The 27,643-nt window shown below is 37.7% G+C and overlaps 1 protein-coding gene across 19 annotated transcripts in view; it reads left to right on the top strand.

Moving 5' to 3' along the window:
- FOXP1 (forkhead box P1) overlaps positions 1–27,643 on the top strand; it is a 666,401-nt gene that overhangs the window by 481,693 nt on the left and 157,065 nt on the right. For 18 of the 19 annotated variants that reach the window (XM_083354300.1, XM_083354292.1, XM_083354290.1 and 15 more), the window contains one exon: positions 9,037–9,159. In XM_083354300.1, the coding sequence (XP_083210426.1) occupies positions 9,037–9,159 (123 nt within the window). Of the gene's footprint in view, positions 1–1,087; positions 1,247–9,036; positions 9,160–27,643 lie in introns of those variants that run through there. The other variant, XM_083354291.1, reaches the window with a different exon arrangement.

The following is a 27,643-nucleotide window of genomic DNA, read 5'->3' as shown; positions in this document are numbered from 1 at the left end:
AATACTCAGACGACATGCTGTTCTCTTCATTTTTATAAGCTTTAGATGCTCCTGCCTGTCATACTCTGCCAGTTTATCTTCAGCGTCTGGATTTGCTTTCAGACTTGCATGTCTATCAAGCTGCTGTTGCTTTGAATGTAAGATCAAAAGAAGATGAATTCCAGTGTTAAAAAAAAAAATCCTCGTATGAAGAAAAGATTGGGTCCTGTGTAAACTGACAGCTCCCAATGAGTTATTTTAGGTAGCATTAGCACCTAGAATGACAGACAAGTCCAGGAAGTTACATGCTAAATAACAAATATCAGAGATTGTAGCACATTTTACAACAGCAATACATTTTCGGGAGGAATCCTCCCCCCCCCCTTTAAAAGGTAAACTACTGTTGCTGGTTGTTCCACCCCTCAACCCCTTTACAAACCATCTTCAAGTGTCAGCTCCACTTTACTTGCCTTGTCAATATCTTTGTCATTTCTCCTAGATGTCAAGAGAGCAGGACTTTAATAGTTGAGGCTGAGGAAGGGGAGCAGGAGAGATGAGGAATGGAAGACAGTTTACTTAATCATTTGGATTTAAATAGGTATTTTGCTTTGGTGAAGGGAAAGGAAAATGTAAGAAAAAGAATGAATCTGGGGAAAGATATTAAAGGCACAGACTCCCGAGAACTTCGATGCAAAGTCGGATTTGTCTGAAAGGGGGGAAAATGTTATGAAGGAATTTGAATAATTGCTATGAAGTCTGGCCAACCTTAACAGACATTTATTGACATAAGTGCGTGGGTACCATGAAGAGTGTGAAAAACAAGCTTTCCAAAAACTATGTACAAATAAAGGATTTGCCTAGCTTCATGGCTAAGATGCATTTGCCGTTGTTTCAGCTAGTTATGTATGATTTTAAGCATGCAGCCATCTGCTTTAATAGGGTAGAATTAATATAATTTTTTGGCGTGTTAAGCACAACTTTGAAATTACCTGCAAGCTCCAGTTGACTTGGAGATGGGGGGAAAATTGCTTAAATTCTTGTGGTTTCTTTGTCGTTTCATAAAAGCAGACGTTGCTACTGTGGAGGCAAGCCTCCCGTTGTTGCCTACAAAGGGCAGTGCTCCAATGTGTTTTCCCTTCAGTGTGTGCTTCAGCTGCACAGCACTTCCTGTTTATTCAAACATCTTTTTGCCATTCTTCACCCCCCTGCTTCAGACAAACAGCCAGGACACATCTTCGGCAAGAAGACGGCAAACTAGAGATTAACAGTAAGCGCTTGTTCTGTGAAACTAAACTCTTTAGATTGTCTTTTGAAATATCCAGGGGGAAAGAGGGCACAATGTAAAGCTGCAAGGAACTTTTAACTGGCTATCTTGCTTGCAATTATAGGAGATTTTCATCGCTGGGGCTTTAAAGCAAATAAGATGTTTACTGCCTTCTGAATGAAAACAAGATGGATTGTAAGCGGGTTTCTGCTAACTTTTTCCTTGTTTTGGGGGGTGCCGTCTTGCTTTTCAAGTATGTATCTCAGGAGGTTTCATGTTATCACTTACAGAGGGAGGCAAACCATTTATTTGTTGTGTGTTTATGTGTGTATGTGTACACATGTTTAAGTGAATGAGAGCGAACAAGCAACCATTGTCCTATCATTGTCTCAAGTTCAGGAAGAACGGCATCAAAGAAAGAAAAAAAGGAGGAGAAAGGGGCTTGAACAAGTCTTTGCCTTGTGGCTATTTCCATTTCTGAATCAGTCTTGTTAATATTTGTAGAAAACAAATGCTAATGAAATGCTGGCTACTGATTGGGTGCTGTCTCTTTCATTTATAACTATTCTCTTGGTACTACAACAAGCAGAAGGGAAAGAATGAGGGAAGGAAAACTTATTTGCAAATAGTTTACTTTCACATCAAAGACTGTTCTTCAGAGTTGGAGTATTGATTTAATACCAGAAGCTAATGCTTACAGCAGCTGCTACGTTTCGGTAGAACTTGTTTGTATCCCTTAAAACATACTGCATTTTTGTTGGCATTTTATGATATTCCTCAAGGAAAGTCCTCTTAACACTGATACGTACCTTTTTATTTGTTTGAAGCAGTCTCATCATAGCCATAGAGTGAAAGTGGAAAAGGAAAATATATAATAGGAAATAGCATCCTTAAAAATCTTTTATGAAATCTGCAGTATGCTGAATATTTTAAGAAGAAAATGTTTTAGAACAAATTTCATATTTATGAACAACTGCAGGTGCAGCACACAGTTAAGAATACGTGTGATCCATCGGGAAGGATGTGGCAGGAGTGGCTGATTTTCAGAAATATGCAATTGGGAAAAATAACAATGTTGGCAATTGCTTGAGGACAGTTTATTTAACTGAAAGATTAATTGCGTAGAGAAGATGGAAGGGGTGACTACAATTATTTACTCAGATGCTGGTGTAGGTGTAGGCCTGCAAAGCTCACTGTGGGAACAGTGGTCTGTTGCTTTTCCTAGTATATCAGTCTGTTTGATGACCATCAGATTTCCCAGCTCACTGATTCTGTTTTTTTCTGGAAAGCAAGCTTGATTATTTATCAGAAGGAAAAGGGAGTAGCTCAAGTAAATAAACATGTGACCAAAGTCTTGTTTTCTTTGTGGCCATAAGAAATAATAAAAGCATTGTGTTTTTATTTATTTATTTTTTAAAAAGAGAAAGAACATTATGTGTTGATTTAATTTTGAAGGAAGAAAAGTTTACGTGTTTTTTCAGTGTTCCAGGGCTTCTGGCTTTCTGAAAATTTACAAGGTTCTCAGGCAAAAATTAAATCTGCTGCTTTGTGTACTCTTCCACTGGAATGTTTCCATAGATAACATTACCAACTGCTTGGAACTTGAACTGGATTGATTACAATAAGGCTTGTTTCTCTACCTCCCTCGAAAAATGTCACTTTCTTCTTTTAACCCATCAGCTAGGCGCTGGTCTATATGAGGAGGTTTGCAGACTTGAATCAGAATCAGAATAGAGCTGGAAGGGACCTTGGAGGTCCAGTCCCTTCTTAAAAATCTCCAGTGATGAAGCATCCACAAAGTCTGAAGGCAAGCTGTTCCACTGGTTAATTGTCCTCACTGTTAGGAAGTTTCTCCTTAATTCCAGATTGCTTCTCTCCTTGATTAGTATCCATCTATTGTTTCTTGTTCTGCCCTCTGGTGCTATGGAAAATAAATTAACCCCCTCCTCTTTGTGACAGCCTCTCAAATACTGGAATACTGCTATCATGTCCCCACTAGTCCTTCTTTTCTCTAGACTAGCCAAACCCAAATCCTGCATATGTTTTAGTCTCCAGGCCACACTTGTGGAAGGTTGGATACTGATTTTGGAGCAAAATATCCACAGGGCAGTTATGCTTTCATCTCCACCTCACCCCAGATCAACTGTTTTCAGTGAGCATGTGCAGTTTGCAACCATGTTAAAGCGCCTTTTTATTTTTGGACATGATTCCTATGAATGTTATTATATACACAATTTTGTTTTCAATGATAGCTCAGGAAAATATAAGAAGGAAAAATCCTACTAACAATGAAGAAAGGAAAGTATATATGGCAAAGTTACTAGGAGCAATGTTGTATATTTTACTGATTTCATTAAGTTCCAAAAAATAATACAAAAATGGTTTTTATATTGTATATATGGATATATAGTTAACATAATAGATTTGATTAGGAATCTTGTGTTACCTCTCAGAATTGACCATCGTATTAGTCTATATAACATTAAATGATTACCGTCTTTCTGTTGATAAAACCATACTGAAATGCTGAAAGAAGTCTTAATAGGTTTCTTTTGTCCTCTTCCAGCTACCAACTTTAGCAAACAATTTTGGAGTCTGAGCTAACAATGCATTATAATATTACCATGGATCCTGCTGGGAACAGATTTCTTTAACATGTACTTATATAAAGGGTGAAAGAATAGCAGGAATAAAGTCCAGCTAGTATTCATTCTTCCTTCTGAAAACATTCAATTTATTTTTAATATATATGAGGTAGGCAGAATTCATAGCTTTTACAGCTGTTCATTACAAAAATATCCTACCTACTGAAAGCAATATAAGCTCTTCACAGAGGCTGTGTGTCTCTTTTGTATGAATTTCTGGACTGACAGTGTGACCCATACAGCATCATTTAATAACAGTCATTCCAGGAAATGCTGGGAAGAAGCAGTCTCTATAGACACCTCCACATTACTTTGAACATTGGCAGCTTTGTTATTCAGAGAAAAAGGATACCATTTTTATTTCCAAAAATAAGTGCAACCTTGTGCAACTCTTTTTAATAACCACCACATTTTGATCACATAACTGCAGGAACACTGCATTAGTTATAAGTAAATTTTTTCCCCAGCACTGTTGTAACTTCAATTATAAGTCAAGGACTACTTTATTGCTATGAAGCCTCAGTAATGCCAGTCTGGGCCAAGGAGCTTTGTAGAATATCTTGGCTTTCATTATGGTCTCCTGTACTATGAGACAGAGAATGACTCTTTTATTGGGACAGCTTTATCACTGTGTAAATTATGTCACTTTGTCATAATTTGTGGATCAGATCAATCTCATACCACATCCAGTTTCTCTTATTGGCAAACCTGAAGCCCTTAAAATGGCAACAGTAGTAGGAAAGCATAAGAGGGGAACTGATTGCCTTGTCCTACTTTTGTCTCCTAGCAACTTATATTCAGTGGTATACTGTTTATAAAACTGGAGTTTTATAAACAACATACTTCATGTAGCTGCAAAGATTAATATCTGTGACTTATCTAATCTTCTTTTAAAAAGTCTAGAAACCATTTTCACCCATTGAAATATAGTTAGTCAGTTAAGTTATTGGATGACTTCACCTATCGTTAAAGAGAGAGAGAGAAACTTCTCTTTTTCTTCACACCACCATTGTGTTATTAACATCAATTATTTTCCTTTTCCAACTCCTCCAGAACCTAGTTGCACTGAACTATTTTTGTCTTCCCTAGTTGTTAAATGAAAAGGAATATTTCTTTTCTCCTTGCTAATTGGTCCTTGCACTATGTTTACCTCACAAATTCATATTCTGTTGTAAGACCCTGCTGGTGAAGTGAGTTATTTGTGACATTCAGTAGATAAAAGAAAACAGATGTCCAAAAGATAGACTTGATGAATTTTTATATACAAAAAGAGGATTTTAGATATATTATACTTGTCAACATAGTACTAACAGACTTGCTTCTTTACAAATGTATCTACCTACTCATTCACACAATAGTTTATCCATGCCATTCCATGGTGAATGTTTATAGCCTTGAAGATTCATAAAAGCCTGTCAATTTTTTTTAAAAAAGAAGGCATTCTTTTGAATAGATTGTATTATCCTAGTCTATTAAAAAAGTTACAGACCAAAAATGTGCCCTCGTTTCTCATCTACAGTTTATGTGCTAAAAGAGATGGAAAGCTTATTTAAAAGCTCTTAAACAATGGTTGACAAGCTGCATGGGAGAACCGAAGTCAGCATAATAAGAGTTGGGGACCATTAAGATTGAATGGAGATCTGACGGCTAATTTTATAAAGTCACATGCAATCCTAGAGGATGGGAGGGTAGGCAGACAAGCCCTATGCTAGCCAACTTGCTTTCTTTTCAGTGCTCTTCTTCTTTCTTGTCTACCTCCAGAGAAGTAAAAACTGTTGATTAGCCTTTAGAATTACAGGGCAAGCAGTTGGATTTTGGGTCAACGGTGAGCTGAGATTCTCTGAAGCACCTGGAGAAGGTGAGAGTTAAACTGAACAATTGAATAGATGACATGGGTTGACCTTGTAATAAAGGTTACTATTAGCAGTCCCACAGTCTTTTCTACCAACATTAAGTTTTAACATAGAGAAAGGATAATATCCTCTTCTTGTGCTTTGGTGAGGTGTTGTCAGCTGTCTGTGGTTTAATTTAATTATATACTCAGTGGCTGTAAATACCAGGAGTCCTGACTGTGAAAGTGCCTGCAGTATCTTGGAACCCATGCAAAGTACCAAAAGGGATCTGCAATGAATGCTACTAAACCAGATCAGCTCAGAATTTAAAAACTTAACAAAAATTGCCACCCATTCCTTTCCTTTTATTTTTGAGCATCTTTTTTTACCCCCTTTGGCTCCACCATCTGAATACACGACTAGGTTATACAATGTACAATGTTTGTTTCTTTACAACTCCCATCATTCCCATACCAAGCATGACCTGGGGCCATCTTGGCTGGCATCTTGGGAATTGTAGTCCAGTTTATCTTGAAGGCAGGAGGTTGGGGAAATGACATTGTACTTTTTAGGATCTTCGTTTGATAATGAACCAAAATAAAATATAAATGTGGATGCCAAGGAATGTTACAGGTATGTCATTAGAGTTTACATGTCACTGAATCTGTTATTCTGGTATCCATGTATGGATCTGAGACTAAAATTGCTCGTGACAGTGTTTCTTTCATGCCAGTAGATACTATTTTTCATACTGAAAATTTTCTTTGTTCAGATATTTATAGTGTCTTTTAGAGTAATAGGTCAAAATAGAAATAGAAGCAGAACAGTCTGGATCTTTGCAAAGAAATATGAGGCTTCCTTTGCTTATTATAGTTACTGGTCACTCTTCTTTTTTAATTAATAGTTGATCTTATTTTCCAGCCTATGGAACTAAATAAATTCAAAAGTACCATGTAATCAGTTTCAGCTTTAGCATCTCAGTGAACATATGCCGAAGAATGCTTCCCTGTTTCCATGTAGGGCATCTTGCACAGGACTATTTCTTTCTTCTTTTACATTGATGAAGTCTTTACTCTTCCCACTGTTAACACCTACGCATGTACTGAACATCTCCAAGGAGACCAGGAAACCCTTGAGTCCAGCAATGGTGAATCCTCCAATGAGGCAGCAAGCAGGGGACACGTCCTTAAGGCATGTAAGCTTCCAGCTGTCCTCTTGCAGGCATTAATTTCCTTCTGGCTCCTACAGGCAGGCTTTCTCCTTCATATCTGAAATGTTGGTGAGTCCTTTAGCTTCCTTGGAGTGAGCTGCATAGGAATACACTTCATGAATCTCTTTGTTCTTTTCCCCAGTCTCCAGGTTTTATCACCTGTTATATACTCAAAAATTCCAAATGTATCTTCAGCTGTGCCACTGGCGTCCCAATTCCTTTTATAGTTTCCCTTGCCACTGTTTCTTAGATCCAGCTATTGCTGATTTATTACATGGGGATGCATTATCCCCCTTGAAACAAGCACAGGGACCTTGAATGTATAGCATTCCAGTTCTTGTTTGAATTTTAAAGCTAGTAGTTGTGTTGTTTGCTGCTGTTTTCATAACAGCCGAAGACTGGATCGAATACTGAACAACCGAAGTCACTGTTTAACAGACTTTACTTAAATATGTAAATGAATATGAGGTTATTTGAAATAACAAGGCCAATAGCCCCATTAACAGCACGGGCAAAAGCCAATAGCATAGATATGCAATTATGGTCTAACTCTAGTAAAAGAATTAAAGTTTTTTTTTATGTTAAAGGGAGTCCAGCGTCCATAGAAATACAGGATTTCCTGTTCATTTATTTATTTCTCCTTACGATAGACAAAGTAAGGGCAAAGCAAGAAGGGTAAATGTGAGAAAATATGAGCCTGAGATCACCTCCTAATCTCTTCCTGGAGATCAGGAAGAAATGGAATGTATGAACATGGCCTAACAGAACTTTTCCAGAGTTTGCCAAGGAGCAGTGATACTGTTATTTTAAATGTCTGCTTCTCTGCGAGATATTGCATTTATATTCTTTGAGATGGCTTTAAAAGGAGGCTATTGATGTCTCATTATAATGTGAAACAGTGACAAAATGGTCTTACCAACAACTATCTTTTACATAAACTGATCCTTCTCATCAGATTTTAGAATGACTATATACAGAAGCCAACTGCCATGCTGATTATAAAAATTCCACTCCATTTTTTTCAGTACATTGGGATAATACTGAATTGTTTGAACAATGGGACAATAGCGTTGAGAGTTGATTGAGATCATCATTACAATTCAGGTGTTTTGGCTTTGCTATACTACTGTTGGAATTTTATTGAGTAATTTTGGTGGGTTAATTATGTGTTGATATTAAATGGATATTATATCTTTTCTTCCCCCCCCCCCTTTTATTAGGACTGTTCTTTCCTTTTGGCTGTGTTTAATTTATTTTAATCATCACAATGTAGGTTCTTTTCTGACCACCACTACTGTTTTTTCTTGTTAGTGTTATTGTTTATATATCACTAGTATAAAACAAGTAAAAAACAAAAAACAACTTATTCCATAGATTACCCCTGTCCTCCAAAAAGAGAGTAACTGCTGGGTCAGTCCTGTGGTGCTTCTTAGATTTGCTTCTCTTTAAGACAGGGCTCTTCAAACTTGGCCCTTTTATGACTTGTGGACTTCAAGTCCCAGAATTCCTCAGCCAGGCACGCTGAGAATTGAAGTCCACAAGTCATAAAAGGGCTAAGTTTGAAGACCCCTGCTTTAGGACGTGTACATAATGGCTGTATTCACATTGCATCTCAAACCAAAAACCAGGTTAATAAAACATAGTTGCTGCATTCATAAAATTGGTTAAAGACTTATGAAGACTTCATGTGAAGGCCTCTTCATTTAACATGATAAGACACTGGCTGGGTTCACCCAGTGTCATCTATCAGAAGAAAAAAAAAAGTCCACCCTATTTTAGCCAAGCCTGGCCTGTTAGCATTTCATTAAGTTGTTGTTTTTGTTTGTTGCGAAGTCGTGTCCAACCCATCACGACACCATGGACAATGTTCCTCCAGGCCTTCCTGTCTTCTACCATCTTCTGGAGTCCATTTAAGCTCACGCCTACTGCTTCAGTGACTCCATCCAGCCACCTCATTCTCTGTCGTCCCCTTCTTCTCTTGCCCTCAACCTTTCCCAGCATTAGGCTCTTCTGCAGTGAGTCCTTCGTTCTCATTAGGTGGCCAAAGTATTTAAGTTTCAATAAGTTAAGTTAAATGGAACTAATTTATTTTATATTTTTCCTCAGGCTCTCCAGGTAGCAAGACAACTTCTGTTACAGCAACAGCAGCAGCAGCAACAACAACAGCAGCAACAACAAGTTAGTGGGCTAAAGTCTCCCAAGAGGAATGACAAACAGCCAGCCCTTCAGGTAAGAAATATTTTCTTAAAAAAACAAAAAACCTTTTGACTTGCTTGAATAAGATATGTTAAAAGGATGCAAATAATAAATAATGGGAAGGTGATTTTTTTTTAAAAAAGGTCTACTTTGCTTTTGTTGATATTCTTTACTCAAACATGTTTGATAGCATTATTGTGGTGGAAATGGATCACTGCTGCATACTCTTGAATTTTTCATCAATAAATTAAAGAACTTGTGAGGAATATGAAAAGAACTTGGATAGATTCAGGCAGGTACAGGATTCTGTTCTTTACATTTCCATGTAGAGCTGAACATCACCACTCTTTGAAATCTTGAAGAGTCTCTGTCAGATAATATAGAAAACAATAAATGATTATATGGTCTGAATCAGAATAAGGCAGCTTCCTATTGAGAAGGTCATAAAAGGGAGATAATTTCTCAAAGACCTTCCATCATACACCATTGATATGTGATATTCTGAAAATGGGGTATTAATTGTTCTTTAAATAAAAGATTTGGAGAGAATAGAGAGTGTTCGAAATAAGGGCATATGAGAAACCAGAATCCAGGAACTATTGTTTTGAAACGGCATTGTGAACTGCTATTTTAAACACACAAGTCAGTGTTCTAGTGAGATGATGTTTTTATTTGGAAACTTCCGAATATTTATTATGTTTGTGCAAATTACATATTTTCAGTTGAATATGCAATATCTGTTGAGCAGTCTTTGTAAGAAAGCATTTTAATTGTTTAATTCCGTATTGTCAGAGATCAATTTATGGGCCAGTATGATATTATGTTGGTTCAAAAAAGATAGCTGCATTAGATTTGCTGTTTCGGTTTGCATTTTTTGAGTTAAGATGAGTGATGTTAGTTGAAATTGGCTTAGTCAATTGAGTTTGTTTTGGTATTACTAACAGGTTCTTTATATGAAATGTGCTGCTTTTGTTTCTAAATATTAGATGTATCCAGTAACAACAAAGATTCCAATAATCTCTGTGCAGTTCACTCTAGAGTACCTTCAAAACATGTGAGATTAGGTGCCCAGGCTTATGGGGAAAAAATTAGATAATGTGATCTTCTGTGCTTGGTACGACATTATTCAGAAACTTTCCTTCCTCGAAGTCTCCTCTGTTCACCTATTTTTGGATTATAGTCAAAATTTCTTACCAAAATGACATGAAGGTGCATTATTGCTTTTAGTACTGTTTTCCTCAAAAATATATATTCAAAGCTCAGCACATACATTCCATACACTTATTAATTGCATGATTGATGAAACTGGAAGAGTAGGTTGTCAGCTAACAACCAGGAAATAACCAATAAAAGAGCCTTGGTGGAGCAGTGGGCTAATGCCTCCTTAAGTAACACCAGCTGCCTGCAATTATTGCAGGTTCGCATCCCACCAGGCTCAAGGTTGACTCAGCCTTCCATCCTTCCGAGGTAGGTAAAATGAGGACCCAGATTGTTGGGGGCAATTAAGCTGACTTTGTAATAATGCCGCTTGGGGTGTGTGTGAAAGCCCTAATAAGCAGGCATATACATAGAATGAAGGCTATTGCTAAGCTTGTAAAGCCGCCCTGAGTCTTCGGAGAAGGGCGGGATATAAATGGAATTAAAAAAAAATATTTAGAGGGTTGTTTAGGTATAAGATCAAGGGTATAAGATCAAGTTTGACCCTGTATTACTCCATCCTTTGGTTTATTGTATTTGGAAAAGAATAACTGTTTTGCTTCTTGGCAAATGCGTGTTGAAAACCATTATTATGGACGCTGAATCCATGCTCTTTTGCTAAAATCTCAGGTAAAAAAAACGTTGTTTGGCCAATCCATATCTTATCCATTTGCCTTTTAATAGACTCTTCTACTGGAGACATTTTAATGAGATAGTGTGCTGGCAAGGCCCAATGTCAGGTACTAGAAGAAGTGCTTTGTTGTGCAGATGTCTTAAGAATTGCTCCAGAGGATGAAATATGACTGTGTTGACCTTTCAGCTATGAGCTTATTTGTCAGGATTCAAATAAGTTGAAAGGATCAAACCAAACAGTTTCCGTAGTCAGAGTGGGAATTGTGTTTCAGAGGTCAACAGTGAGGGCCACATCACAGATTCCATAGCATAGCCAATTGTTGGTACATATTAAAGTAGCAGAGCTGCTTCTGCAGTCGGTGACACAATTAAAATTCTAATTTATTAATGTATACGGAGAGCTGGTCCAACCTGTCACTCACTGATTCAAATGACTGCCCATTCTTTTTTCACCCTTGCTCCTTGAGCTTTCGCATCCTTAAACTTACTCTTGAATATAACAGACCCTGGGAGCCCAGAGGCAAAATAAAGATGCAAGGTTTTTTTAAAAAAACGAAAACCTGACCACGAAAGAGAAGTTGTTAAGAAAAATCATATAATTGAATACAGATTTTCCTCATATTACTAGATAGTAAGATCTAGTGAATAACACTGTTTGCTTCGACTTTGCCAATAGTCTGTTGTCATATTTGGTTTAAAATTAGTGACATAATTTTCAATTTGATTTAGTCTTAAAACCAAAGTAGTTATTTTCACCTGTGAGCAAATGTACTTAAAGTGTTGCCCTTTTTTTAAAAAAAATATAATTGAACCTGTCCTCCAGGCCAGGACTAAAATGCCTGGAGCCCACTTGTTCAAGCTCAATTTCTCTCTCTCTCTCTCCCTCTCTCTCTCTCCCTCCCTCTCTCTCTCCCTCTCCCTCTCCCTCCTTCCCTCCCTCCCTCCCTCTGTGTGTTTCTGTGTGTGAGGCTTGCCATTTGCTCTTCTTCCTTTTTTTTTGTCTGAGTCTGGAATTGTTCTTGTTTATTTACTGTTTTTATATTGTTGTATGGCTAGCCCCAGTGTCATTCATAGTTGGGCTACCTAAAACTGAAGTAACTTACAAAGTAATAATGTTTGCTGACAGCATTCTTCAGAGATAAAATCAGGACATGTATATTCTGTTGTTAAATGTTATATGTGGTTTTTTCCTAAGATTTATAATATGATTTAGGATCTTTACATGTCAATCTTGGATACAATTCCTAGCCATGATTCTGTTTGTTTGTAAGATTGGAAGAAAACTAAAATGTTATACTTGATTGGGATATGTTTGTTAGGGAATGTAACACAACTTTCTGAGTCTCCTGCCCCCTGTACATCTGAACAGGAAAGTTGGACCATTTAGATAGCATATAATTTATGGTCACTAAAAGATATTGAAAAGCGAGGTCTCACTCTGTCTAATTTAATATCAGTAGGACATTGAGCAAATGGGCAAAACCTCAAGCATACAATTGGATAATTTCTCACATTCCTAACATTCTACTTCCTGACTGAAATTGTCAGAGCAATATATACATCAGGGCTATAGATATATCTTTCATTGATTCTGACATCATAAAATTTGCTTTAATATCTTCTGGTAAAGAAGATACGCTTGACCTTGTTTGTTGCTGAAAATACGTTCCATTGCATTTAATATAATGTATTAGTATTTTCTTAAGAGGTGACTTGTTCTTATGATTTGCTTTTCATCCAAATCAATATATAGTAATTAATATATAACTATTTGCCTCTGATGTCAGAGAGCAATAGCACAATACATTATTACATATGGAATTAATTTATTTTAATGTTAATATTAAAATTAATTTTAATACCCAGAAATTAGAAAGATAAAGAAACAAAAAAACTGCAAAAACAAAGTTAATAAAAACTATGAACTTTATGTATATACTAATTCTTCCTAAGGAAGGCTTATAGAAGTGGGAATAATTATTTTACTTTAATTTGGATTACTCTTGACATTTAAATTTTCACCTGGTCCATATGTATCTGCAATACCTACTGCCTCAAGGCAGGAAATTCAATAAATGACTTAAAATAGGAGGAAGACTCATATAGGAGAAATGAACATTATTTAGATCTTTAAAAGCATATGAAGCTGACTATACATGAATATAACACTTGAAGTGTTAATACCACTTTGTAATGCCTTGGTAAGGCTACACTTGGAATACTGTATCCACTTTTGGTCACCATGATGTAAAAAAGATGTTGAGACTCTAGAAAGAGTGCAAAGAAGAGCAACAAAGATGATCAGGGGACTGGACTAAAACATATAAAGAACGGTTGCTGGAATTGGATCTGTCTAGTAGTTTAATTAAGAGAAGGATTAGCGGTGTCATGATAGCAGTGTTCCAATATCTCAGGGGTTGCCAGAAAGAAAAGGGAGTCGAGCTATTCTCCAAAGCACCTGAAGGCAGGACATGAAGCAATGGTTGGAAACTAATTAAGGAGAGAAGCAACCTAGAACTAAGGAGAATTTTCCTGACAGAACAGTTGACCAGTGGAACAACCTGCTTACCAGAAGTCGTGAATCCTCCAACACTGGAGGTTTTTAAGAAGAGATTGGACAGCCATTTGTCTGAAATGGTATAGGGTTTCCTACCTGAGCAGGGGACTAGATGACTCCCAAGGTCCCTTCCAACTCTATTATTATTATTATTATTATTATTATTATTATTATTATTATTATTATTATTTTATTCATTAAACATGAACCTCAGTCAACTGAGCATTCAAATTGACTGGCGCTGATGGTTGACACAGGTTGCTGCCAGCACCTTAGTAAGGTACATCCTTAAAATATAAGATGTTCCGAGTAGCATAGTTTTTTGTAGCATTGCTGGAGTTATTGCAGGAAGCTGCAGTTTCTTGATGTATTTTGCAAAGTTTTTGGACATAGTTCCCAGTGGCCCGATGACAATGGATTTCATCCATAATCATGAAGTTTTGATGGCCAGGTCGCTATATTTTGTAATTTTTCCCAGCTCTTTTTCTTTGACTCTGTCATCTCCTGTTACAGCAATATCAATCAGCTGTACGCTTTAGTTCTCTACAACTGCGGTATCTGGCGTATTGTGATCCAAATGGTGATCTGTCTTTATTCAAAAGTCCCGCAAGATCTTCACCCTCTCATTCTCAACAACTTTTTCCACTGTATGTTCCCATGACTTTTCGGACACAGGCAAGTCATATTTTTTACACAATGCCCAGTGGATTAATTTAGCAACTCGGTCATGTCTAGCTTTATAATCAGTTGGTGTGATTTTGCTGCACTCACATATTAGATGTGAAACAGTTTCAACTTTGTCGTTGCAAAGTCGGCAATTTGGATGGTCAGTGGATTTTTGTATCTTTGCTTTCATGGCATTAGTTTGTACTGCTTGTTCTTGAGCAGTCAGTATTAAGCCTTCCGTTTCTTTCTTGATGGTTCCCATCTTAAGCCATGCCCATGTCAAGTTGTCATCACATTTTCCTTCAATGTTTTTCAAACATTATCATCATCATCGTCATCATCACAAAAACCCAGAATTGGATTGGTTTTTCCCCCCTTCTTTTTCTTGTACTTTTATTCCACTGATTCGAAAGTCAAGGAAAAAATCTTGCACTTGAAGGGTATATGAGTGGAAGGAAATGCTAGAGAAGAAAGAAAGGTTAGAGAATAACCCAAATAAAATAAACTTTAAATGAGCATTTGTACCTAATTTGAGTCAATATTTTATTCTATTGTGCTGAAGTGCCAAGGAGCTTATTGATAGCTGCTGAACAACTGCAATTGTCTTTTAAGGGCAGGGAGTCATTGAGGTTTGTTGGGGAGGAAGAACCTCAAGATATGCCATCAGAAGTTAGTTTTGGCAGGAACAAACAGGCCTTCCCTCTAGAATAATAACATGAGAACAAAGCAAGCAGAAAGAACGTGCTATTCAGAGCCATGGAGTGTTCAAATAAGGGGATCAAGCAGAGTTCTTGCCCTATCAACAAACAAGGAATACCATCCAATAGCACCAGAACTTTAATGAGAAGAGGATGTAAGAGAAGAGATAGAACACAGTGCTTGAAAGTATGACCTGTAGTGTTTTGTGAAGGGCCCCACCCTTGCAGACTCAGTGTTTATGGTCTGGCCCCAAGGAATGAACATTGAGGCAATCACCCTCATGTTTTTAATAAAAATGGAATGATCAAGCAAAGGTTGAGATTATGTGGCTAGAAAAATTACAAAAGAAATTCACAAGCAAATGAAAGTACTTCACCACCATTTCTTAATTCTTTGGAAAATCAGGATGCTACCTCACTATCAGATAAAATTCTGTGGTAACAAAACAGAAAATTCAGTCAGGGGATTAATGAACAGAACATTGCTGCAAGCATTGAAGATGTTCAAAAACAATGTAAGAGTCAAGATATTTGAAAGGGAAGATCTGAAATTCATTTCCTCAAAACCTTTCATTTCTTTTGGAAACGTATTAAATGACATTTCCCTATAAAGCTATAGTTTCTGGTTCGCAACTAAAAAAAATCAAGAAAAAGGGGCTTCCGGTTTCCCACGCAGCCGCTATAGATGGCTGGGAGACTTGCTTTCTCTTCCCCATCCAGTTTCGCATTGCTGTGGGGCCCTGAAAAGGGCCAAAAGTCACCCCGAAGAGGGGACCAGCAAAGAGGGGCACTCTCTGGATCATGGGAGAGCCTCAACTCCCATTAGACCTGGCGATCCCTCCAAACCAGTGGATGAAAGGACCGGCCATTATGGCTCGTCCCTAGACTGTGGACAGCTAAAGTCATATTTTCCACCTGGCAACTCCTAAAGCAGCGCGGAAGAGACTGGGTGAGATCTACCTCTTTTATACCCTAATTACTTTCTGTACCTCCTTAAGCTGAAAGAGAAGGAAGGGGGACTTTAGCCCTCCATCCAGAAAGCAGCGACTAAATACCCAGGGGTATTGAAAAAGTAAATGAATCCCAATTGGAACTTTATTTCTCAAAGCATGTGGACTGAAAGATTTTTTATTTCTTATTTTGCATTGTCTACTTCTGTTGGAAATCTGGATTCTTTCTTATGAAAAAAAAGAAAAACTAAAAAGATTAAGACAACTTTGGGACTCAAAGAGAAAATTTAAAAGGAGCCTGGCTGACTGCCCAGAGAAATCGATAAGATACATAACCTTGAGAACTTTAAAACAACAGCTGTGAAAGGCTTTGTGTTCCCTAACTAAAAAAAAAAATCTCTCTTTTGGATTTTCTAAGTGTAAAGCGTTTAGTTTAAAATACCAATATGGAAGAAGACCAGGAACAAAATTTATTTATGGATGAAGATGAACAAACTCTCGCTATGTTGAAAACACTAATCCAAATTCTTACCACAACCAACAAAATACTAAGAAGCTATGGGAAGGAACAAGAAGGTAGCCCAGATATGAAAGCCCAAACATTGACCACAACTAAAGAACCATCTATACAAAATATAATAGAAAAATGAAACATTCAAATACGATGACAGAAGAATCTACTATTCAACAAATATTGATATTTGAAAATCCAGAAAAGACATTGACAACTTGGAAAAAGGAAAAGGTTTCTTATACAACTCAGAAGGAACTAGAGGATCTAGAGAAAGAACAGTTGGATGAGAAGACAAACAATTCAGAACAACCACGTCGATATGGAAGAATAAAGAGACGACCCACTAGACCTACAAGTCCTCTCAAAAAAATGGCGACCAGATAATTTTGCCAATATCAATTAATATACATGATATTATAAGGAGATTGGTTTGATAACCCAAAAACAAGGACAAGGAAGATGATTTGGCAAAGGAAAAAAGCCAGAATAAGACTCAAGAAGAATGGAGTTTCGACCATCTTATTGAAATCTGAATCAGAATGTACTCAAATAGATAAGATGTGTATGTTGAACACGACATTGTTATGAACTGAGATTAAAAAATGGTCATTAAAATTTAGCAGTATAAATACTAATAGCTAATCTGAATATTGATTTGTGCATAAAGGTCACGTAAAGGTGAATAATGTAGATAAGCTAAAAAATTATTGTTGAAAGTAATAAATAGGTTTATATGGAATGTTAAAAACAAAAAATATCAGTTTAAGTAAGAGATAGCAGATACAAAGAGGAAGAGAGGAAGTATTAAATATTGAAATAAAAAGACATTTTGATTACTACTTAAAAAAATCTGAAAACTAGCAAAAAAGAAAGATATCATATTTTATCTTTAATTTGTTGACACAGAGCAGACATGTCAAACACAAGGCCCGGGGGCCAGATCCGGCCCGCGAAGTGGTTTCATGTGGCCTGTGAAGCCATCCTGGAAACAGTGAGGGAACGGCCCCCACTGCCTTGGCCCTGGCCCAGGGACCCTCCTTCTGCCAGAGACCCTCAGATCTGTCCCACTCCTGCCCGGGCCCCCATAGGCCCCCTTGATGCGAACGATGTAGAGCTGGCCACGCCCACCCAGTAGGCCATATGCACTCTAGCCACGCCCACCCAGTAGGCCATGCCCACCCTGGCCATACCCACCCGGCCCCCTGAGGGCAACCGCAATGCTGATGCAGCCCTCAATGAAATTGAGTTTGACACCCCTGACATAGAGGGTGAGAGGTTAAGTCAACGGGATGTGTATTTTGAATATTAGATTTTGTGACGAATGGTGATAGATGAATAGGGAGTATATTAAAAATATTGGGAATGATACTGTAAATATCAAATGTTAAATCTAAATGTTAGTGGAAATTAAAATTGAAAAAAAAGGTCATTGATTGTCTAAAAGATTGTTAAAACAATTAGAATATGTGTAAACTAAAAACTGGATATATATAAGCAAGTTATTTTCTATGTGATTGATAGGATAAAACTTGTCTTTAAATTTACAAATAGACAGTATATATGAAGGGAAAAAGAGAGGAAATGTTTATGGTACGATTTGAAATGTGTACTAATGATATCTGTATGTAATTGAATTACTACTACCCAGCCACCACGTTGCTTTTCAAATATGTGAATGTAATATTAGAAAATCAATAAAATTTGTAAAAAAAAATCAAGAAAAAGACCAAGTGATTGGGAATTATATCTGCCACATCCTATGGTTGTATGTACTGGAAATTTAGAAACAGATTATTTGGATACTTATACATTTCCTGCAATAACTCCAGCCACACAAAGAAAAAAAATTTACTGCGGAAAACCAAAATTGTACTTCAAACCTAGTCTTTAAAAAATGGCTAACAGTGTAATGTAGTTGAAGAATGCTGCTGGGGAATGGGACCAGGTGGAAAAAAAATCATTGAATTGCCTTGAGAAATCAGTTTAATCACTTTTAAAAATCAAAACAATATATTAATAAATGAAAACATTACAAAATGCTTTCAAATATGTTGTTGCTCCCATTTTTAAAAACATTGCAATCAGTTACTAGTAAGCACTGAGCTGTCATCTTAAAGTAAAAGCAGATTCATATGGATATTGGTAACACTTCAAAATCAACCGGATACAGATGAATACTTTGAATTATGAATGGGAATGCACTAGTAATCCTCTTTTTTATTGTTATTTTTCTTGAGTGGTAATTGGTTCTTTTTGCTCATGTAAATACTATCCTTTCCCTTTACTTCAGAAATCCCAGGACAAAGTAACAGTGGGATCTTTTTTTTCCTTCCTGTCCGAAAGATGAATCCAGTTCCATATAGGTGTTTTTCCGTCAGCTGCTAGATATACCAGTCTGATCATCTTTTTGTCAGGTGTGGGTCCACAACGGGCTGACTAACAATTTGGAAAATAGTTATCAGCAAGGTCCTGCAATAATTTTACCTTGGGACCAAAATTCATCAATAGTTTTCATATTAATCTAGATAACAGGATTGGATTGCTTATCAGTTTGTGGATTAGACTAAATTGGGAAGTCAACACCGAGAATAACAAAACAAGATTGCAACCTAAAATGGAAGAGTTGAAAAAGTGGGCTGAGAGGAACAAGATGTCTCTCAAGAGAAAAAAAAATAAAAATAATTGTTAGATTGAGGGAGAAAAAATTGGGAGAAATATATAAGATGGGGGATTAATTGTTCGGAAATACTCTTTATCTTAAGGGGTCTTGGGCACGGTCAATAACACCATGCTGAACATGCGTCAGCAATCTGAGAATGGCTGCTAGATTGGCTAACAGAATTCTGGTCTGCATTAGAAGAAGCATTTTTATCACTGACTTATTGGTGGAATTAAAAAGCAGAGATGGAAGAAAGAAACAGATGGAAATTATGGACTTAAAAATGAATGATGATGACATTGAAAAAGACATGCTAATAGGGTTTAACATCTATGGAACCGCTCATTCTGGGCGCTGCTACTAGTTTTGGTATGAGTCATATTCTAAGGATAGGTGTTAACTTCTGAAGAAGAATTTTTGCCACACCTTGAGCCATTGAGTGGGTGGCAGACAAAGTTAACAAATAAATAAATTATTGTAGCAGGCATTGTTAAGGCAAATCACACCTGTTTTATCTGCTCTCACAAGAAGCTGCCTGTTGAGTTCCTGCATGAATGAGTGCTTTGTACTTGTTTCCTTCACTGCAGGAGCTTTCCCCTGATGAGTAACTTGCACAGACAGACTGATGTAATCTTGTTTGATGTAAATAACTCTCAGTCTTCCACATTACTATTGGCATCAAGCTATGAGGACCAGCCAACCTACAAAATTCTAGGAGCATCATAATATCCACAAATTATAAAGAGCCTCAATAGAAGACCCAGCTTTAAAATGAAATTGGTATTGTGGTGATTGGAACACACACACACACACAGACAGACACAGAGAGAGAGAGAGAGAGAGAGAGAGAGAGAGAGAGGGAGAGGTGTTTCTCTGTGCATGCGTGTATAGCAGCTGGACATTTACAATTCACTTTTGTATATCTATTTTCATATCTATAAAACTAGGTTATTTTCAAGTAAATTCATGAAAACAGATTGGTATTTATACCATTGTCCGGCTCTAAACATACCTTTGTATTTATTACAAAGATCATAAAAGAAGAAAACAAATGAAACATACTTCTCTGGTCAGAAATGTTTAAATTGCTGGCAAAATGACATCTGTAATTAAGAGTGCTTCTGCCATTTTTACCTAGTGGTTTACACCTACAGTGTTGAAAAAGAGAGTAACTCCCACCTTGCTAATTACCATTATCACTGAAATGGTAGGGTTTGAGTCATTAGTTCCATGTGCATTTAATTAGAGGAAGGCTGAAATTGGATTTAACTTATTACTTTTTCATGGATCACTTTCTTGTCATCACTTCAAATTGGATTGCAGCCCCAGGTAACTAATTATGAGAGCCACAGGATCAAGAGTGAAAAAAGGTAATTAAGAATAACACAGTTGGACCCTTGCTGATAGTCCACTTGTACTTTGGGAAAAAACAGAGAATATTTTGCAATATTATAGACTGCAGAGTTATGCAACATTACTAAGAATCATGGGAGCTTGACACCACCTATAGTGGTTTATATGATGTATGGCTGGGTTGAAGATCTTGTATCAACATGGTTCCACAATCAGTCCCTAATACCAAAATTAAACTTGTAAAAGCAACAGATTGGTGATAGGCATGAGGCATTTCAGCATTTGTAGTCAAGAATCCTGATGAGTATGCTTACATCAAAACTGTCAAAATTCATAAATGTTCTGTAATAGTATGTGGGAAAGACCTTTATCAGGAGATGGAGTTAGATCAGAGACAGCAGAGTCCATAGCTGAATATGGGGAGAGAAAAAGGCTCAGAAGAGGATGTAAAGGTGACAGTGTAAGAATTGGTCATTCAGGATTCTAAGAATCAAGTTATTGTAGCTGTACAATGGCTGTCTTACCTTCTGGTCTACCTGGTAAGGCTGACAGTTCTCAGCTAAAAGGAATAAAAATATAGAGGATATTCTGATATTCTGACTGAAAGTGTCCAGTCCTAGTCCATTGCAGTTCACTGATACCTAGGATATCAGCGTGTAGTTGGTTCATTTTATTTTTCGCTGTGTTGTGCTTTTTCATGTCTGTGCTTCTTAGACACTGTAATTCTGTCTGCAGCTTCAGATTTTATTTTCCTGCATGGCAACACCACCAACTAGACATCCTGAAGGCTTTAATTCAGTACTGCAAAAGATATTCAGCTTTTCCTCTTGAGTGCCATTTCAGAGGCCCATCATCTGGCATTATATCATTCAGTCACTTCATGTGTTTTATCCATGTTGGTGTTTTTGGTAAAATACAGAGCATCTTAAAATTCTCTTTTTCCCACTCTGTGAAATGATCCCTTTATCATTGTCATAGTTTGTTATTAATTGTTAGTTGTTAGTTAATCAACCTTTTATTATAATCAAAGACCTGCATAGGAGAGAGGTGGGCTACAAGGAATTAAAAAGCATAAAAACTACAGCAAAATAAAATTACATAAAAAAGCAAAAAAAAGAAAAGAAAAATATTAAAACAAAAATCTGAAAAAGGGATGAAAACAATAAATGGACAAATGTGGCAAACTAAATCTATTGTAATACAAAGCACTAGATGCCCATTAAAACTGGTTTGTGGCACTGGTCATCTCCTGATGGATTTTACATACTATTGCACAGAATCTGGCCACAGTATATTAATATTAGGATAGATGTTTGAAGGAAGCAGGGAGGTATAAAATTGTCCTGTGTGCCCTGGATATTTATGCAAAAATGGTAAAATATGACTGATATGAATGTCTGTAATATAGGCACTGGAAAAGTTCATATTCTGTTGCTTTTACAATTGTCTCTGTGGATAAGGGATCTTCCTATATTACCCAAGGACAGCTGAGGGACTGGTATGACATTGTGCCATGGTTCTGGGAGTTTGACACCACCTATTCCGGTGATTTGGTGTTTCAGGATTTGTTAGGCCATAAGGGAGGCAGAGTATGTATTGGGTTCATTGGTGATAAGGATTGGGAACCGGACTACTTCCATTTGAGGCTCAGTGTCCACTAATTAATGAGTCCTTTGAATTGATTTTTTCTCATACTGAACAGAAGCCCTAGAGCAGGGGTGTCAAACTCAATTTCATTGAGGGCCGCATCAGCATTGCGGTTGCCCTCGGGGTCGGGTGGGTGTGGCCTGGGTGGGTGTGGCCTACTGGGTGGGCATGGCCAGCTCTACATCGTTCGCATCAAGGGTGCCTATGGGGACCTGGGCAGGAGTGGGACAGATATGAGGGTCTCTGGCAGAAGGAGGGTCTCTGGGCCAGGGCCAAGGCAGTGGGGGCCATTCCCTCACTTTTTCCAGGATGGCTTCGCGGGCCGCATGAAACCACTTTGCAGGCCAGATCTGGCCCCCGGGCCTTGTGTTTGACATGTCTGCCCTAGAGAGAGGTCCAAAGGTAATTTTTAGAATCATCTTTCATATTAGTGGGGCAAGACCAGAGGAAAAAGCGAAAGTCCAAGCCAGAAGTTGAGTATGGTTATCTATATCATGGCCTCTACATTCATGAGGCCTATCTATAATCTCAGGGTAGCATTAGAAACAAATTTTGGGAGTTGGAAGGGCCAATCTGACGAATTTGGACTTAGCAAGTTCTAATGGGGCAAAATTACAGAAGGGGGCACTGTAAAGAAGTTGTGCTATTGGCTTGGCTTCAAATAATTTTGATGCTGCAGAAATATAGTAGCCACCTCAGTCTTGAGGAATTTAAGAATGACCGATAAACTCCTTTATGTATTTTCAGCAATGTAGTCCCCATAGGATTTGCTATTGTTGTTAGAATGTAGAATTACTTCCAGATATTTGAAGCAGGAGATTTGCTCAGTCTTGTTGTTTGTTATCTATCCTCCAAGAGTGATTCTCGGGCTTTTTAGCAAATGCCATAATTTTGGTTTCTGATAACTGAACTCTAGCTGGTCTTCCTTGCAGTTCTGTTCTAATGCTCTTTTAGGACCAATTGGTACTTTTGAGAGTATTGCTGCATTGTCTGCGTAGAGTGAAACAGAGATACATCTTCTAGCTAGTTTTGGGAAGTAAAAGTTCATATTGAGATAGTGACCCATCATAGACTTGATATAAAAATTTATTAGGAGTGAGGCCAGTATGCAGTCCTGTTTTTATGCCTTTCTCAGTTCCAGTGATGCTGGTGAGATGGTCCTGAGAGTTAAATCTTACTTTGAGTTATATTTATTTATATTTATATTTATTAAATTTTTATACCGCCCTTCTCCCGAAGGACTCAGGGCGGTGTACAGGGCAATAAATATTAAAAACGAAGTACAAAAGTTAAAAAACAATTAAATATTATGCCCGATATAAACAGTAATTAAAAACCATGTTAAAACCCCAACCCTTGACCCATCAAACCAGGCCAGATTGCTCAAATAAATAAGTTTTTAGATCCCGCCGGAAGGAGCGAAGGTCGGGGGCCATCCGGAGCTCGACCGGCAAGCGGTTCCACAGGTCTGGCGTGCCTACAGAGAACGCCCTCCCCCTAGGGGCCACCAATCAACATTCTTTGATCGGAGGCACCCTGAGGAGGCACCCTGAGTTGTGCCTCTTCATGCAGCATACTATTTAGTTCATATTAGATGAAGTAAGTGATAGTCAATCAAGGAAGGTTCCAGTTTTTTCCATATTTTGGCTCATGATAGGGAATCAAAAGCTTCTTTGTAGTCTATCAAGGTGACATAAAGGGAGACAGTATTGCAGAGGAGTATTTTTCAATGAGATGTTGGAGCACTAAGCAATGGTCAGTGATGGATTGTCCTTCCCTAAATCCAACTTGCTGTTCTGCTAGTTAGTATGTTTTCTTCTTTCAGTCAATCCTGGAGTTTCCCTCCCTTTTTGTATATAGGGTTATGTATTAATTATTTTTATTTATTTGTAACTCGAAGCGGCAAACGTATCAAACACATCTTCCCCACAACAACAACAACCCTGTGAGATGAGTTGGCTGAGAGACGGTAATGGGCCCAACATCACCCAACTGGCTTGCATGGCTAATGCAGGACTAGAACTCACAAGCTCCGGCTTTTTAATCTTGGTGCCTTAAGCACTTAGAGCAATTAGTCTTATGACCATATCAAAGAAAATAAAATAAAAGTAAAAAGTAGGATCTAATTCCAAAGTTAAATGAATGAAAGAAGATACAATAATAATATACTTATGTGGTAAATGCAGAGAATCAGCATTGTCACTAAAATAGTCATCCAACATCTTTTAATATTGCTGCTATCTGATATATCTTCTTGCGTGCTGTAGCTAGGCAGCTGGGATGACTTTCATGTCTTGGGTGATCCTGTTAGGATTATATACTCTTAGTATACAACCTTGGGATTCTTCGCCCATCCCTTCCATAAACACCTCCCTGCTATAATGAAGCAGCACAGCAGGACTTCATGGTGGCTAGATAGACAGTATTTATTCTGATGTGAACTACTGTTCCAAACACACATTTTTTAAAGGAAGATGTCTCAGTATTAAATATATTTATTTTATTGATAACTATCTCACTTCTAGTAGAATTACTCTTATCCTGCAGCGATCACTTTCTCCTTTTGATATATCAGAGCAATGGAACACTCAGTTTTCTCCATTTGCAACTTCCCATCTTATTGTTCTTGTTTCTTTGTTTGTTTCTATCCTGCTTTTATTATTTTCACAAACAACCCAAGGTGGTGAACGTATCCAACACATTTTTCTCCTCCTATTTTCTCCGCAATAACAATCCCAGTGAGGTGAGTTGGGATGAGAGAGAATGACTGGCCCAAAGTCACCCAGCTGGCTTTCATGCTCATTTAGATATTCAAACAAATGCTCATTACTTTTATTGTTCATCTCCTGGAGTAAAAGATCCAGTCATTCAGTAATTCACAGCTCTGTGCCTACTTACACATCTAAAAGTACAACTGGCAAGAGTTGAATTCTGAAAGAGTTAAAATAGGACAACCGATTTGCACTGTGCCTCTTTCTGTTTAGTAGTTTCAAAGGACTACAGATCTCATGCATTTTAATACTCTTCCCCCCAAACTTCACCAATCCTGAGTTCAGATCTCTCTTTATACCTTTGCAATAATAGCTCCTGGTGCTTTTCTACCAGTGTACCATGCCCTAAGCTGTTCACGTGTAAATTATACTTTTGGAAACTGAATTTTATTATGAATTGTATTGCTTTCTTTGATTCTGCTACTTTTCTGCAAGCTGCATAAAAATCTTTCTGAACAAACTTTTATCCCTGCGAACCTTTGTGACAGTTTCATGTACTTCTGTTTGTCATAGTGTCCATTCAAAGTAATGCTTCCCATAAAGCTAATCATTAACACCATACTATACAATACAGGTAATCTTGCTTGGCGACCACAATGGTCACTACATGAAGCAGTCGCTAAACAAGGAATACTGTACTGATCAATGTTTAGTGAAAATATCCTGTCGTTAACATGCTGATCTGTGATTTATTTATTGATTTGCTTATAGATAGTGTATTTTTTACACAGGACATTAAATGTAGTGGGAAAAGGTTTAGATCCTGGTCTGTTGTTTTGTTCTCCCCTTCCCACAACCTCAGATAAAGGACTGTCTTTGAAGTCTGTGATGGAAAACATCATGAAGTCAATTAGAGAGCATTTATAAACAAAGGGATTACAGACAATCCTTCTGTCTTTTAGGCAATTGAGATAGTGTGAGTTTGAAAATTGGCAAGAGAGAGAAGGAAAGAGAGAAATAAAAATAGAAGGAAAGGGTGAAATCACACCTAGTAACTGGCTTTGTATTGCTTAGCTTTTGTTAGCTGTGATATCATAGACAAAATATTATAAACATACCATGGCTGTAGCATGCCCATGTTAAAAAAAAAAGTTCAGGAACTTTTATTAAGTTTGTTTTCCTTGTCATATTGTAAAAATTTATTATGTGTACTGTCTATATTAGAAGCAGATTTTAGCAATTCTGTCTAAGTGAAGTCATCCTGGTTATTTCCAGACTGTCTGTTTTTCTTTGTGAATAATTTTCATACATTGGATGACAGTCATATTTAGAAGTGCTCCACATTTTTAAATAGCACGTTTCCCTTTTGAACCTTGGTAGAATATTCCAGCCTAACATGCATAAAAATATTTTCTTAGGGTGATTCTTCTAACCTTTTTTACATTACAGATAATATATTAAAGTGGAAACAGAAGTAACTCACAGGTCTCATTGTTCACCACCACTTCCACACATACATTTCATCTTATTCTGTGATACATTACCCATCTCTTTAGAAATAATACTGAACTCAGTGGAACTGTATTTTGAATAAGCATGCATTGTCTTCATTAAAAATGCAATCCACATAACAACAACAACAAAAGTTGGAAGGGACCTTGAAAGTCTTTTAGTCCACCCCCTGCTCAGGCAGGAAACCCTATACCATTTCAGACAAATGGATGTCCAGTCTCTTCTTAAAAACTTCCAGTGTTGGAGCATTCACCGCTTCTGGTTGTTCCACTGGTTAATTGTTCTAACAGTCATGAAGTTTCTCCTTAGTTCTAGTTTGCTTCTCTCCTTGATTAGTTTCCATCCATTGCTTCTTGTCCTGCCTTCAGGCGCTTTGAGAATAGCTTGCTTCCCTCTTCTTTGTGGCAGCTCCTGAGATATTGGAACACTGCTATCATGTCACCCCTAGTCCTTCTCTTCATTAAACTAGACATACCCAATTCCAGCAACCGTTCCTTATATGTTTTAGCCTCCAGTCCCCTAATCATCTTTGTTGCTCTCCTCTGAACTTTTTCTAGAGTCTCAACATCTTTTTTACATCATGGTGACCAAAACTGGATGCAGTATTCCAAGTGTGGCCTTACCAAGGCATTGTAAAGTGGTATTAACACTTCACGTGATCTTGATTCTATCCCTATGTTAATGTAGCCTTAAACTGTGTTGGCTTTTTTTGGTAGCTGCAGCACACTGCTGGCTCATATTTAAGTGATTGTCCACTGGGACTCCAAGATCTCTCTTATTGTGATTCTGTGCCAGCCTGTGATCCTGGCAGCTGAGTCCGGGGAATCGGAGGAGGAGGAGGGGCCTGGGGAGCCATCAGAGTTGGAGAAAGGCTCTGATGAGTTACCAGACTTACAAAGTGAGAAAGAACGTGGCCTCTCTACTCGTGGTCAAGCTGAAAGCCAGCTGGGCTGGGAGGCAGAGTCAGACTCGGAGGAAGCATAGCTGGAAGACCTCAGAGACGCTTGGAAACATAGACAGGTCACACGGGTAATTCAGAGGGAAGCAATAGGGCGACTCCAGGGGAGAAGGAGAAAGCAGTGAGAAGCCACGTCTTGTGGGCTGCATAACAAAAAGAAATACTGTGTCAAGAGATGATGGTCTGTTTATGTTACCAGTGAGTTATTTCCTGTTGGCTCCTGCTCTGTTTTGTTTGTGGACAAGGTTTGTAACTTCAACAAAGGGGTTTATTTATCCAGTCTATTGCTAAATTAGGGGTTGCCTTGTGAAGTAACAAGGCGTAGTAGGCTGGGACAGAACACTTCTCACAGTTACTACTTTTGAGAAGGTTACCACCTATACCAGGGGTCGGCAACCTTAAACACTCAAAGAGCCACTTGGACCTGTTTCCCAGAGGGGGGAAAAAAACACTGGGCGCCAC

This window comes from Vipera ursinii (genome assembly GCF_947247035.1).
Source record: "Vipera ursinii genome assembly, chromosome: 2".
NCBI classification, from domain to species: Eukaryota; Metazoa; Chordata; class Lepidosauria; order Squamata; family Viperidae; genus Vipera; species Vipera ursinii.
This window is presented reverse-complemented; position numbering and strand designations above follow the sequence as displayed.